The sequence below is a fragment of the Falco punctatus genome (assembly GCF_963210335.1).
Source record: "Falco punctatus genome assembly, chromosome: 2".
In the NCBI taxonomy this organism is placed as follows: Eukaryota; Metazoa; Chordata; class Aves; order Falconiformes; family Falconidae; genus Falco; species Falco punctatus.
Genome location: NC_137581.1, coordinates 20,040,316 through 20,055,922, shown reverse-complemented (window position 1 = coordinate 20,055,922; position 15,607 = coordinate 20,040,316). Strand labels below are relative to the sequence as shown.

Sequence of the window (15,607 nt, the reverse complement as noted above, 5' to 3'; positions counted from 1 at the left end):
AAAGTCTGTAACTGAAGTCCCAGGATGTGAAGCCCCCATGCCTTTCTATTTTATGTCTACTTCTTATAATTGTGTAGTCAAATGGTGCTAATGTGGCCCTGTCATTATTAACAAATTGCCACTCTGCTTTTCAGTTAAAGGAGCTGCTTTCTTTATCATGCTTTCTTACCCTTGGCTTACAGGATATAAGTTCTTGTTCAAGTTCAAAATAAAATCTTAGTTGCCAAGATTGTGTGGCTTGTTCTGGGCTAACTGGAGTTTTACATCTGAGGAGTCTTTTGTTGCCAAACATATATTGGTTAATGATCTAGTATTTGGACATGTGCTTGAAACAGTCTTGGAGAAGGCTTGTATACCAGGTATGTGGAATAAATACCTGCAGGGAGAAAAGGGGCAAACAACCTGATGAGGTTCTGTTGCCTTGTGTGTATCCGGTATGGTTTGGGTTCCTGCATCACCTGTTTCAGGGTCAAAGGACCACTTAACTGCACCTCCCTGCAGTGCTGCACAGCCAGGTGCTCCTCACCCCCCTGCTTCCCCTGTCATCACCCTGGCTGCTGGGGGCTTGAGTTCTAGTCATGCACTAACTAATCATAGAATGGTTTAGGTTGGAAAAGGTCATCTTTAAGGTTGAGTCCAACCATTAACACTGCGAAGTCCAACAATTGACATAATAATGTTGGTGATCAGAATCTATGCTGTCAGTTGTTTCTGTTGTTCTTTTTGTGATGGTTTTTTTCTTCTAATCTTACTCATTTTAACTGATCAAAATGCTGATGCCATGCTGAAAGGTGTGCAGTAACCTGGGGACTCCTTCAATAACAGCTGTGTGTACATGTCTCATGTTTCTGTGCTGTATCCCAAACCCATACAGCACTGAGCAAGAATGTGTGTCTCCTCCCAGCTGCTGTCCCTGCCTTTACCCTCATATGAGGGTAATAAATCTTTCTGAAAGAAGGCTTAAGTAAATGTGTTTTCCCCCACCACCTTTACAGTTTGAAATGATGTGTTTTTATTTGACCCCTTGTCTTAATTAACATCCTGGTATATTTACATACTATCCATCTTTAAAGTGTCTCAGAATAAGCATCTAAAACGACTTTGCCATTTTGGGAGGGAGCAGGATGGAAAAGTCCAAAATACTTGCAATCAAGTATTTGCATTTGAAACATAATAGTTTTGAATTTTGTGAAACTACCAAACTGATGTAACACATGAAAAATTGTAGATAGTTGAGCTAAATCATAAGTTAGTAATAATATTAGAAGCAAAATTGATACTCTGATGTAATAAGCTGTTCTGATTTAAAAATATTAAAAATACCATTTTATTTCTGTGCTTGTTTCACTAGCTGACCTCCCAAACTCTGCAGTCAGAATGTCACTCTTTTTTTATTTGCAGGTGGCATAGTTCCCCAGCTTCATGTACATGACTTGTTTGCCGAGTAGAATGTACTTTAGTGTCTGACATAGAATACAAAAGAAATAAGCTCTGGTTTCCTTAACAGAAGGTGCATCTTCAGTCTTCCAGAATAGCAATACAGACCTAAACCCTGCAGAATAATAAACTAGCATGTCAATACAAAAGCCTAAACAGAAATAATATTAATAATTAGCACTGAAATACTAATTATAATAGTGAGCATTTTAAACACTACTTTGCTTAAAATATAATTTGACTCGGATGTGGATTCTATAAAACAGAAACATAGCAGTCTGTATGCATCCGCAAGTGAAGCAAATAGATGCAATCTTGCCTTGATAACTTCAGTAAACTCAACTTTGCCAGTAGTATTGGGGGGAACAGTTGTAAAACAGTAGGGTTTAATTTGCAGAGATTATTTTAGTATCTGTAATTTTTTTTTCTGAAGTCAACTAAGTTTTTACAAGAATCTTTTCATTATTATAATTATTTATATTAGTAAAACTATATAAAATAGTTGTATTTGACTGTACAGTCACCAGCTATAGTAATAGTGCTTTGAAATCTGTTTTGTGTAATTAAGCTTCCAAGTCTCATTTTCAGGTATTTTTAATGTCTGTCATTATACAGATAACCTGAATGCTGTTTTAAATCCACAAATCCCTGCTTTATGTAGGATTATGTTGGGCAGGCTTTGTTTTGGAAATAGGATGTTCTAAAGTGACTTGGTAGTATTAAAATAAAGCAGTTATGCCTGAAGTCTTTTCTGTTAAGTTCTTTACCCAATGGATTATAACTATGGAAGGTAATGAAAGTATTTGTTTAAATGGACTAGGCACCAAAACTTTCAGAAAAGCTGCTTTTCTGAGATTTGGAACTCTGTCTCTTAATCCTGTGAAGATCTTTATATTCACAGAAAAAGCTGGACATAGTGTGGTTCCTGTTGCAAGAGTGCTGGCATTCTGGGTCCAGCTTGTGAGATTGGTGCTCTGAAAGCTGCTGCTACATCTTCATTCCATGAAAGGAGAGGATTACTGTTACTTGGCTCTGGGATCTGTTATGCAGAAGTGCCTCAAAATGGTCAGCTAAATTGCAGCACTGAAAAGCTAAGACTATTTAAAATGCTGTAAATTGTATGTGTATAAATAGAGGAACAGAGCCAGGGTTTGTGGCATGTTTGGAGAATCTTCACTTAACTGCAGAAGATGAAGAGCATCCTTGTAGCAATCAAAGTGCTTATGGCTTCTGAACAGTTTACCTGCTGCTTGAAGCCATTTTAAATTTACTGGGAAGAGGGAAGTCACAGAAGTCTTCAAAATAATTTTCTACTGTGGTCAGGGCAAGGCAACAGGGCACTTCTGCTGTGGCAGCTGCAGTATAGCAGTGAAGTACAGCTTTTGGGGGTTAGGTGGTGCAAGACGAAGGTAGGAAAGGAATAAGTATTTAATTACATGCTGTGAGCTAGCATGCACAAAGCTCTGCTCCAGTTTGAATGAGGAGCCAGTTGAGAGCTTATGAGTCAGGATTAACAGGACCATCGATGTGGGAGACATTGTGGTAGATGTCTGCTACAGGCTAACCTGATCAAGAAGAAAAGGCCTTCAGACAACTGGAAGAAGCCTCACATTCGCAGGCCCTTGACTTCATGGTTAGAGCTTCAGCCACATCAGTATCTACTGGAGGGACAGCACAGGAAAGTGCAAACAATTCAGGAGGGTTCTGGCACGCATTCATGGTAACTTCCCGACACAGGTGATTGAGGAGCAGAAGAGGGGGCATGCGGTGCTGGACCTCATATTTACAAACAAGGAAGAGCTGATGGGAAATTTGAAGGTTGGGGGTGAAGCCTTGGCTACAGGAACTATGAGATGGTGGATTTGGGGATCCTGACAGGAGATGACAGACAAAAAGTGGGATCATGGCCCTGGACTACAAGGGAGAGAAATTTGGCCTGTTCAGACCAAAATCAGCTTGAAAGAATCCTATGACATGAGATACAGCCCTGGAATGAAGGGGGCTCTAGAAGAGCTCAAGATTAATCTGTCTTCAATTGCAGGAATTTACATTATCATAAACATTCATATGAAGATTTCCAGGCAAGAAATGTTTTCTTGATTATGTTTTGAATATGCAGCAGCCAGAATCTAGTCAGGAGGTAGGAACTCATCACTGTGCAGCTGTGGCTTTCAAACTTCTTTGTTCAACAATTCCTTATGCTTGGTGACTACTGCCAGGCTCCATACTTGCTATTGAGAGGGCTTGATGCTGCTCCTTGTGACACCATCTCTAGATGATCTTAGAGAAAGTAGCTAGATTGTTGCTGAATGCTTGCTGATCTTTGAGCTTCTGCATGCCAGTTTAAATCTCTGGCTTTCATCTTATACTGCCGTATATAGGACAATGCCATGTATTTTAGGGCCATACCACTGTGTTGCAGTGCTTTTCTTCAGGCCATGCTTTGTTTCTTTTGCCTCCCAGTGCTAACCAGCCCATGGTTTTCACAGCGATTCCCATTGCTAGTGTAAGGAGAAGGTATTTTGCAAGATAGTGTTTTGGGAAGTGTTTTCCTAGAAGGTGGTGTACAGGTGAGTTGCTAGCTTGGCATATCTGAGAAAGGATAGGAAGAACCTGGGTAGATGCCAGCATTTAAATACAGGTAAATGAAGTTGTGCGCTTAGATGAATGTGGAAACATGTGGGAGCACAGATGGTGGGTAGCATGGTGGGAGAGGCCTGTACGAAAACAAAGAGGCGCTGCATTTAAACAGGGAAAACTCTGTAGCTTTCCATGTACTAGCATTTGAGGGTTGTGTCACTTAAGTGTAACTTTTTAATGGGGGCAGCTAAACCTTGCCTTGTATTGGTGTTGTCTGCTAATAAGAGAGTCTAGTATGTGTTTATTTTTGTGTAGTTCTTTAAGAGTTCATAGGCTGGTCAAATACTGCTGTGTGTTCTCTGAATGTGTATTTGAATAGTGTAATGTCTGTTACCTTTCAGCCTTTAATTCAATGCAACTCTTCCAGGGGGTGGGTTTGAAAAATTAACTGTTGTGTTCTGATCAGGCAATTAAAAAAGATGTCTATAAAGTTTAAATTGGAAGTCAGATTAGTAGCAACCTTGTTCAGGTGCTCAGGCCTTGGAATAAAGGCGTATTGTTCACTGCAAACGAGAAGTATGATCTCTACAAAAAGGGCACAGAAATATACAGTGTCACTTAAAATGCGTAGAGGTGTATGCTAACCTTTTTACACTGATTCTTTGAGAAAGACTGTGGTAGCTTTAAAACTTACCTTATCTGCTCACTGTTTGATCTTCTCTTTCTCAGGGTAAACAGAATAGCTTCAGACCTCTCCAGGCTCCATAACTGACAGCAAGCGAGGTTCTTGTTTAATGGATTGTTTAGAGCTTAATTTTCCCCCTGTTCTTCAGGGAATTGGTGTCTCTGAGAAAATAATTGCATGCTTGAGGACAGAAACTTTATTGCAGTGGTCCAACAACCTGAATACAATTGTGACACTATACAAGTAACTTCAAGCAAATAGCCCATTCAGAAACCTTATGTAACCGTAGCAGGCTTGAGTTTCCAGCAGATTTCAGTTTGCCTTTTTGGTTATCATCTGATGTGAGAGGAGGCTTAGAGTTTCAAGTTCACAACCCTATTCAGAGCAACTCTTTTATTAGCTTGAACAGTATCTGCAGAATTCTCTCCAACTTTGGCTTTACTAAAAGAAACTATTTAAACTTAACCAACAAGGAGGGATCCTGGAATTATAAGCAAAGTATCATTTTGTTTTGATAAGGCTGTCTTATTACTTTGGGCTCTATCTGGAGTTCTTAAATGACCCTGGTTATCACGTCTGCATCATGGAACTTCTAGTACTGTTCCACACAACTTGCTTATTTTTTAAGATTTCAAATTACTTTTAATCCATTTACTGGCCCTGAGCATATATCTGCCAGAGTCTGTCTGAAGCTGCAGGTATTAAATGCACATTTTAGGTTATATTAAATATATAGTCTTTTCCCCGACCCTCATGTGCAATTCAGCATGACAGGTGGGAACAGGTTAGAGCTGGAAAAGAGTGGGTATTTTCTGTGTGTTGTAAAGCTGAAGTTTTGCAAGTTTATATCCTGTTTGGATTTTTTTAAACCTTTCCAAGAAAAACCCAGAAAACAAGCTGGCTTTGTTCCCCTGTTTTCTTCTCGTAGATAGAAGTCTTTCCTGTTGATTGTGGGGAGATCCACTGTAGTTACTCTACCATGTCCTTGTTGTTCCCAGACTGGTGGACTCCATGCTTTCCTTCAGGTAGCTCCTGGGGATAACTTTGAAATTCTAATGACTGTAGAGTGTAGCTCTTGGCTCATACATGTGAAATTTCACACAATACTGCAGAGCTGAACATGCTCAATAGCTTTGTGAGAAGTTCTGATAGTATGCATTCTACTTAAGAAATCTTTCTTGGAGTTGAAATGAATAGAGGAATAGAGATGTTTAAGCTTTTTAAGTGTGAGGGTCACTGAGAGTTGTTTCAGTGCAGGTTCCAGAACTGTACCTTGGAATCTCCTGCCATAGTACTGTAAATTCATTGTCTTTTGAGATGCACCTATTTATTTCCATCTTGTCTGAGAGAATATGGACTTCTGTCATGTGGGAGTCTCTTAAAAAACAAACAAAAAAATGCGACCAGGTCTTATTCCTCCATACTATGTTATCTCTGCATGAGTAGAAGTCTGTGTTTTAGACAAAGCAGAACCATTTGTTGTGCGTGGAATCTCCTGTGGTACAAGGTGATCCATCTTCTAATATAAAGAAACTCTAGGGTTTTCCATTCCTTTATATGTGGGAAGGTATTTTTGTGATATGGCTTAGCATTATATGTAGGCTGATAAAAATAGGTGGCTTGTGCTGTGTTCCTAGATGCCAAGGTGGGATCAGTGAAATCTGAAATACATGGGTAAATACTATTGAACTAGAAGACTTCTAATACTGTTTTTTGTTTATATTCCAGGAGTGCACTCCGGAGAGCCTGGAACTGAAAAAGAAGATTTTCAGTCAGTTAGATCTTATTGTTGGTGACAATGTTATCTTGAGCAGCTCAACCTCTTGTCTCTTACCCAGCAAATTGTTCACTGGCCTTAAACATGTTAAGCAGTGTATTGTGTCACATCCTGTAAGTATGATGGCATGTTTTGTTTTTGTAGTAGTAGTAGTATTACAGGTGTTTAACTAAACTGCATCCCAGACTCTTCCCTGCAGGCTGAGAGATACAGAAGGATATTTGGAGTGCTTGTGTGTCATTGTTAGTGTGCAGGGGCCTGACTTCTCTGAAAAGCTTTAGTCTGGTCATTCTGTGATCAGCAGCATCTACTAAATTGAGAGGATATATGCATGTTTCATACTGTTGGCTCAAGGTATGTTCTGTGTAAGCTGTTGTGCTCATATTGTTGTGAGTTACTCAAGACTGCTGGCTCTCAAAATGGAGGAATTCTGTGTTTTGAAGACAAACCTATAAAATTCCCTACTTTCTGCTTGTGGCATTGTTAGTCTTTTCTAGTGTCCCTTCAGCTGCTGTTGGATAACCTTAAGGATCCAAACAGTGAGCTGCATGTGCTTGTCAGGTAATGTCAATGAAAGATGGGAGCTTTTGTCTCTGGTTTCATCAGACCTCTGATGCAGAAGCAGGTATGCCTAAAGAGGAAAAGCAGGTGGATGAAGTAGAACAAATTGTACTTGGGGCTGAATTTGCATGTTTTGTGACCAGCTGGGACAGGGCAGTGATGCAGTAATGACATGACTAGAGGTGGCAGCAGAACCTCGAAAGGCTGAGAAGCACTTGTGAGCCTCTGTAGAGGTTTATGTGGGGCTGCCAGGCAGCAGTTTATCACATCTCTCCTCAGCATGGCAGAGCATTTTGTCTTGATCACTGGGATTCTTACTGCTTCCGTTTTCTAGTCCTCAATAGCTAATGAATTTGTAAGCCTAATGTTAGTCTGGTGTTTGACAGATGAGTTAGAGGACTGTTATGAAGGTTTGCAGTATCTGGAGAAAGGTACTGCTCTGCTGTCTGCAATTTGATGACTACGTATTTTTTCTCCCGGGCATCCCTCGGAGTGTAAAGTAAATGTTAATTCCCTGGGCATGCTTAAGAGTGGCAGTGTGAATACAAAAATACAGCACTACTTTACTGTAATGTCTCTGTAGCTGCCTGTAGCCTAATGCTGTAGCGTTGAAGCATTTGGGTCAGTCCCTTCCTGATGCTCCCCCACCATCACCACTGTGCGTTGGGTGAGTGGAAGCAAAAGGAACAAAAGGATTGGTTTCTTTGTTTTCAACCCCCCTTTTTTTTATTATAATTAAAAGGAAAAAAATATACACTTCAAATTACATATCTGTGCCTACATTTAGTCTTTCTCCAGTCTAAAATTCAGTAGTTTCTTATCTCGTATTTCCAGGGTTGTAACTTTCTGTAGCGCAAGAGAAGAAATAATGTCTCTTCTAGACTTTTGTATTAAGTAACTATAGCTATGATCTATTTTTTTTTTAACCAATTCCTGGGCTTCTGCCTATTCTCTGACTGCTCGTCAGTCTTTGATTTTTGTTACTCTTTCTTACTGTTTTCCTGAGTTGGTACATACCAGTTAACTTGTCTTGTTTAGTCTGAGCTGCAGTCTTTAAAGGAGCCACTTCTGAAACCAGGTTTTATCAGATCTAGAAAAGGTAGCTAGTCCCTCTGTAAACATTGTCTAGGTTGCTGTTGTAAGGACATATGTATTTTCCAAAGTAAATACTCGAGTGCCTTAAAATATCTAATTGTTCTGAAATGGCTTTGAAGGGCAAGTCAGACTGTTTTCTTAGTAATTTCAGATTCACTCAAAGGGGAGTCTACTGGAGAAGCTGTGCACTAGTGTACTTTTCCAGGGGCCTTTGTGCATCTGTTATATCAGGAAACATGCTTGCTTTGTAGTAGTTACTGGCTCTTGGTGGTTTTTGGTTTAACCATGTCTTTACTAACGTCTTGAACATGACAGCAGGACATTGGGAATGGTGGCTGCAGGAAGCAAGCAGCTCTGGAAGATACTGTGAAAACAAGAATTGTAGAATTTGATATACCAGAAAAATTAAAAGCTAGAGTTGTAAAGCCTCTGGCACAGGTGAGCGTGTTGAGGAGAAATGAAATGAAATGCCCAAAGGGCAGAAAGGAGCTCATCCCTTTGCTTAACAGCAATAGGTTCAGTAATTAGAAAAAATGAATGAAATCCCATAGCACAGATATATGATAGGCATGCACACAATACTTGTGGGTACAGCTGTTCTCTGCAAGCAGTTTCAGGCAATGTATTGGTACAGGTCTTCTGCAGAGCAGTTGATTTCTCATGTACTGTATATGCCTGCTACGTCACATAGCTAGAAATATGGAGCTTGAAGGGTCTGTGCTATTGAGCGAAGTCCTTGCTGTACAGGAAACTATGTAATCAAATCACCTTAAAAATGTATTAAGCTGTATCTGTTAGTGGTTTGTTTTGTGTTTTTTTTAACTCCACTACTCCCGTTGGAAGTTGTCTTCTAATTTTTGTTCCAATCTTATTAATAGTCCATTAAAATTAATTTGATGTTTGTTGGCAGCTGTTGTTTAACTTAATTATTTCTCTGCATTTACTTTGTCATAATTTTTCCTAGCTTTCATGTTTTTAGGGTAAGATAAACTCTTCTGCTCTCTGAAGAAAGGCTTCTCATTTTTAGAAATATCCCCCCCATCCCATGCCCCATTTAATCCAGCTATTACTACTTCTAGTTTTCACCAACATCTGTTCTCTCACTCCTAAAAAATATTGTCTTCCTAAGTCTCATCATGAACACACCCATATACTCACTGTGCCAAGTTCATGAAATAGAATATTTCAGTAAGATGTCTGTCAACACTGATCTTGGAATAAATTTATAATAGCTTCAGTCTTTCTCAACAATTAGCTTGCCCTCTTCCTCATTGGGACCTGTGATATACTTAAGGGTTAGAAAAGCCTTCAGTGAACGTCTTGGTGCTTGCAGTGTTTTGGGTCTTGCTACATTGCCTGGCACCACACCTGCAACGGTGTCCATCATGCTGTTCTTAGCGTTGGTGGTGGCACTGCCAAAGAAACTGACGTGAGAGAGATTATGTTAGAACACAAGGCACTTTAAAGGGAATTAAGTGTGTTACATCAGCAGTTAGAGCAGTTGTAACCTGCGTCAGGTTATGTGTTGGTCAGACTGTATGGTAAAGGGAACTGTGTAAGTGCTGAAAAGAAAGAACATGCAGAGAGGAAAGACTGTTTGCACGTTGATGTGATTAAATCCTGTGCTTGCATTTACATGAGCACAGTTAAGGGCAGTTGACTAAAAGGGAGCATGGTGAAAGAATCAGTATGTAATTACCATTCTTTGAATGTCAGTGTTGTTTCTAATAGAAGGAGCTAACATCATAAATTGCTGTTGCCTGAAAACTAGACTGAGAGCTGAGTTTAACACTTTAAGAATATGGCTGGAGGACTGCTACTTTTGGAAGGAGCATGCCAAGTTACTGCCTGCAATACTATGACCTGAAGACCTTTTAGCGGTTTCTATGGTGTTCTTTAGAATTTTTTATTTATTACTTCAAAAATACATGACACAAAGGTCTTTACTTGATGTGAAATTACATTTGGGAAGACTCAGGGAGAGGTAATTTTTTTTTTTTTTTTTTTTTTTAGGTAGGTACAGTGTTTGAAGGTAACCTGTTCTGCAACTTTTTCACAGTATGTTTTATGTGATATCTGTTAAAGATTTCTGTGTTTAGCCTATATTTACAGGCTTGGGCCAGTAGCAGCTTATCTATTAAGTGTTGCATCTTACAGGTGGTGTTTAGCAATAATTTTATTACAGAGTTCCTGAATATCAAAAAGGAGTTGCCTTGGGTTTTTTAGAAAGACAGGTGGTGACCAAATATCTTACAACAAACAGTCTGAGTATTGAGAAAACATCAGTTACTCAAGTGAGCATAAAATCTTCCAGTACTGTTTGAGTGCTGTCGTTTTTAGTGTAGCTCCATGGACTTTGTTGGGGTTAAACGGAGTTAAATTTAATGCAAGTTTAAATATTTTTTAAAATTTGAATTAATGCACCAGGTTTTATTGGATTGTTCAAGTTTTTCAGGGTCTGAAGATCAGGCTTACTGTGTTCACTGGAAAATATCCATGCTAGTAGCAAGCTATGAGGATGCTTTATATTAACTTGTTTTGTTAATCTGTTGATAGTTGATATTCTTCTTTTGTATTTCTTCTTGAGGTAAACCCACCTTACTTTGTGCCGTTGGTTGAAATTGTTCCTCATCCAGAAACAGATCCTTCTACTACAGAAACAACATATGCCCTGATGAAGAAGATTGGTCAGTCTCCTGTCAAACTAAACAGAGAAATTGAGGGATTTGTTCTGAATCGGCTCCAGTATGCAGTGATAAGTGAAGCCTGGAGGCTTGTGGGTGTATGTATTTTTTTTTTCTGATTTCTACACACACACTGCCAGTTTTGTAGATGTGACAAGCAAGATTGTATATTTAAATTTCCCCTAAATTTGTCATCTTTGTTAAACTGTCCCTTATGAACGTGAAATATGTACTAACATGTAAATTAACAGTAAGAAGCAATGCCAGTTATAAATAGCAAAGACAGACAAAACCAAAGTGATATGGTTGTAACAACTATTCTTTATTCTGCTTTCTTTTCAGAATATTGTTATTTTCAGGGCAATCTAAGGAACAATCTTAAAAGCACAGAAACCAAAGTAGTGATTTTTCTTTTTTTCTAGGTTGTCTCATAATTTCCTGTTATTTTCTGAATGTTGCTGGCCTGCTGTACAGTGGTTATGAAAATAATATTTTAAATGGGTTTCTCTTTGGCCTTTCAGGAATTGCACTCACAATTTCAACAGTTATTTGATACTTGTAGGTAAAGACAGATTTCTCCTCCTCCTGCCCATTCAGACTTCTAGCTGAGAATCATTTGTTTGTGCCCCTTCAGCTTTTCCCACAGTTACCTTTTCTGTGCTGCAAGGTCTGATCTTTCATCAGGAAGAGCTGAATTATGAGTCTATTGCTATTCTGTTGAGAAGAGATTCAGCTGGGCTTGAGCAGGACTTAATTTTTTCATGGAAAATGTTTTGATTTTTCAAGTGTTTGAAACAACCATTCACACAAATACAGTTAAAGATCATTCAACTAATGTGTTGTTAACATAAGCAAAGCAACTTTTTCCAAAGCAGTATCTAAACATAGTTGCTGAACTGATTTTGCTTACCTGTAGTTAGCTACAACAATATGAAGGATGTGGTGAATAATAATAAGTAAAACAATCTTGTTAGGAAGGAACTGACCTCCTTTTGGATATTTCTTTAAATTAAAAAAAAAAGTTTATATTATTAAAAAAGTTAATAGTAAGTCTTAAGTATATGATAAGAAAAACCCCTTCAGAAAGCTGTAGTAATGTTGAAAGACAGAGGATAGAAAGGATAGTAATCTAAATTATTTTTGAAACCATAATAACACTGGTGAAAAAAAAGATTTTTGAGAATAAAAATGTAAAAACAACTACTAAAAAATGTGAACAAGGAAGGTGAGTGAGTCCATGGGTAAAAAGCTAGCTGAACTGCAATGTTCACTCTTCAGGAGGTTCCCACACAGTAACCCTTCCGTGAAAGGAAGGGATTTGTCATAGAACAGGTCATGCTAAGAACAAGATTTTTGGAGGAGGAAAGAGTAAATGAGTAATGACAGACTATGAAGGAGAAATGGAACTTATGCAAGAACCCCAAAACTCAAATATCAAGTTGATGAAATACTGATTTAGGCACCTTTTTACACAACAATTAGTATAATACTGCAGAAATGGAAACCAGCACTTACAGCTTAGCTCTTTTTAAAACTAGTTCAAAGAGTCATTGGGAAACTGGACCAGTAAGTCTGTATGTGTAGGTATATTGATACAGTGCTCTTGGTCAGCACAGGTATCCAGGGAAGTAACGCCTCAAAAATCTAGTAGGATTCTTTCATGTCTCTGAAAAGCATGAACTGAACTACAGAAGTGGCTGCCATAGAAATCTATGATGCTAAAAATATGAATGGATTCAGGGAACATTTAGACATGTTCATGTTAGAGGAAGACTGCAGAAGCAAGCAACCTCCAGTTGTCAGTCTCAAAGACTGGACTGCTGGGAGCTGAGGCAGTATATATCATAGAAAGCATCACTCTCTATTTGGTTTTCTTACACTCTTTATGGAAAGAGTGTAAGAACACTTCCTGGGCTACTGTTGGAAAAAGTGGTATTGATCTGAGGTGACCTTTCAGTATGAACCTGTATGGATGCTTTTGTGTTGGGTGGTGGTTTGTGGATAGTAACAAAATAGTGCTTGAAGCACTGACAGGTAAGAAAATTACTTTTGTTGTGCATCATCAAAGTTTTCAAGTTGTTCTGTTTTTGTATAATTTTATTGCATTTCGGGCAAAACCACATTTAAACCCTAACAACTTTGATGGCTGTATTTCCATTCCAAAAGCCTGGACAAATAGCAGCTATCAAAGGTGTATAGTTTCAGCTGTGTGACTTCAGGCTACACACTGCCTTTGATGAGAGGAGAAGCACTGCAGTTAGGTGAAAGCTGCTGGCCTTGGGCAGTTTCTGTGTTTCTACTGTTGTGCTGCCAACTTTGTCATTTTTATTGCAAGTCATGTTCTTTTGGTGTTTTCCACTTTCAAAGTGAGGAAAAATAATTTTTGCTTCTGATTAAGTCACTTTTCAGTTCTTGCTGTTGAAAATGTCAGTCTTTGAGAGGCTCCTAAAAATCAAGTTTTACTTGCATTGATTTCTTCTGGTAAGATAATTTATCTGAAAGATAAACTATGAATATTAGCAGGAGAGACATATCAGTAAAGCATTCTTGTCCACAAAAGGATTAATAGTGTAGTCATTTTGGTTAGATACATAAATTGTTTATATTGCATGAGGCAACCCAAGTCATCTTGGATGCAGAGCACTGATGTTCTTATACCACAGTATTCATAAGTAGTTTTATTTTTATGCTAATTGTATATTGCTTTTGACTACTGTAAAAGAACACTGAGACAGAACCATAAAAGATAGTTTCAAGCTTACTTGTTTTATTAGTGGTTGTAAAGGTCTGAACAAGAATCTTTGTATGCCTACAGTTAGCGTCATGAACTGATTGGTGCTCCTATTTCTGTTATAAGTTTTATTTAATTTTAACATGGAGAGTGCCTGAGAAAAATCTGTGCTGTTGCTGGAGGACTGTTGTATTTGCACTGCACTGTGTCAGTTCTTTGCCACATAACAAGGACATAAACATTTCAGATATAAATGCTATGTGTGAGCCAGGAGAGAAGCATAACAGCAATCTCCCAAGTGTTTTGAAGCCCCTTTATGTAAACAACTATCTGCTTTTTTGAGGACTTTGCCGAGATGCAGGCTTGAAAGTTCTCATCTGCGTCCTTGACACAGAATTATTTATAGTAATGGCAAAAGAATGATCTTACACATGTACATTTGTGCATGTATACTTTTATCAAAGCCCAAGTTCGGACACCTTTGCATGGACAGTCTCTTTTGGGGTTTCGATTGGGTCCGTTGAGCTTACTTCATTCAAGAAACTGGTGGAAGCTTCTCTCATAGAAGCATTGATGTACTGTTAAAAAAGTCATTGGTGGCAGCGCAGACATGCAGGTACAGCTACACTGACAACGTTTATCTGGAAAACTTTCATTGCAGATGGACTGAGCAGCTTGCGGGGTATGTTTTAGTTCCCAAATGTAGCTCAGCAACTGACAGCCTGCCAGTCTCTTTACATTAGCAGTACTGTGTTGGCATGTGTGATGGGTGGGGCATGGAGCAGGGATCCTACGATGGGAGAAGAGCTCTTAATGCAGAGCATGAACATGGGGCTGTGTAGAAAGCAATGTGGTAAATACAGCTGCTTGCTGGATGATGTGTGGGGCTCACCAACTTTTGTCATGTGGGTTCAAGTGTAGGGGAGAGGCTAACGCAGCCAGGGATCTGAGGTAAGGCACTGCCAGCAGGTTGGGTTCAGTCCCTGACTATATGGTGCTCAAATTGCATGTGGGCATGGATGCTGGAGCAGAGAGAGAAGTGTAATTCAGGGCAAAGCGATGAAAGTAGCAATGAGTAACTGGGTATACAGTTTGTCTTTGCTAAAGGTGCTGGGGTCCGCAGGAGCATACACAGGGAGGCTGGAAGTTTGAAGCTGGGCGCACACACACAAAAAAAATATGCTGCGAATGTAGGACTGGGCCAAATGTGAGAGCAGAAAGTAGGGATTTAAGGTGGTGAAAAATTAGGAGGCCTGAAGGTTAGGATCCCAATTTGTAGGAAAGTAGGAGGATGAAAACTTGTTTGGAGACATGAAGTTGGTGCTGAGAACTTTCACCATGTGGATAATGAGGAAAGTGGGTTTAAGGATGCAGTAGTTCCACTTTACAAGAACTTAGAAGAAAAGGCCATAGATTGATTTGTGTGCCTAGAAAGAATTCAAGCAAGTGCTCCCCTTTGAGGCATGAGTGCTACAATGAGATGTTTCATTTTGGGTCTGAGTTAGTCTAGCGTGACAAGATGTTGTCATGCAAATGCTGAACATTGTTTTTACTTTCACGCAGGTGTTTGTGGCAGGAGCTTTTTGCATTAGTTACCTCTGTCTCTCCATGCTCCACATTTATTTTGTGAAAAAGCAGATAGTGGGAACACTCTGGTCATCCAGAAAATAACAGCCAGTTTCACGAACACTTTAGATCAGAAGTCTCAAACCTTACTCTGAATATCTAGGACTGTGTTTTTACTGTGGATTACTGAGTGGAATCTTACCTTGGTAAAATATTTTTCTAAGCATCACCTGGAATTTACAAGGAGGTCATGAAATACAGCAGTAGAGATAGTGAGGAGAGCATGGCAGTTTTTCAACCCTGATCTAATTTCAGAATTTCAGCTGCTTTTAAGAACCTGTTAGAACTACTTTGCTTGATGGATCATATGATTAATGTCTTATGAGTCTCTATTTTTTACTGTATAAGCTTTTGATGCTGTCTTAATATATTTTTTCTTTAAGACTGGGTTTTAATTTAGGTTATAGTCATCGTAAAAGACAAGAAGAATG

At 39.0% G+C, this 15,607-nt stretch overlaps 1 protein-coding gene across 3 annotated transcripts in view; it reads left to right on the top strand.

The window, feature by feature from the left end:
• CRYL1 (crystallin lambda 1) overlaps window positions 1-15,607 on the top strand; it is a 62,151-nt gene that overhangs the window by 22,520 nt on the left and 24,024 nt on the right. For 2 of the 3 annotated variants that reach the window (XM_080374624.1, XM_080374623.1), the window contains 2 exons: window positions 6,431-6,592; window positions 10,723-10,917. In XM_080374624.1, the coding sequence (XP_080230750.1) occupies window positions 6,431-6,592; window positions 10,723-10,917 (357 nt within the window). The remainder of the gene's footprint in view (window positions 1-6,430; window positions 6,593-10,722; window positions 10,918-15,607) is intronic. The other variant, XM_080374625.1, reaches the window with a different exon arrangement.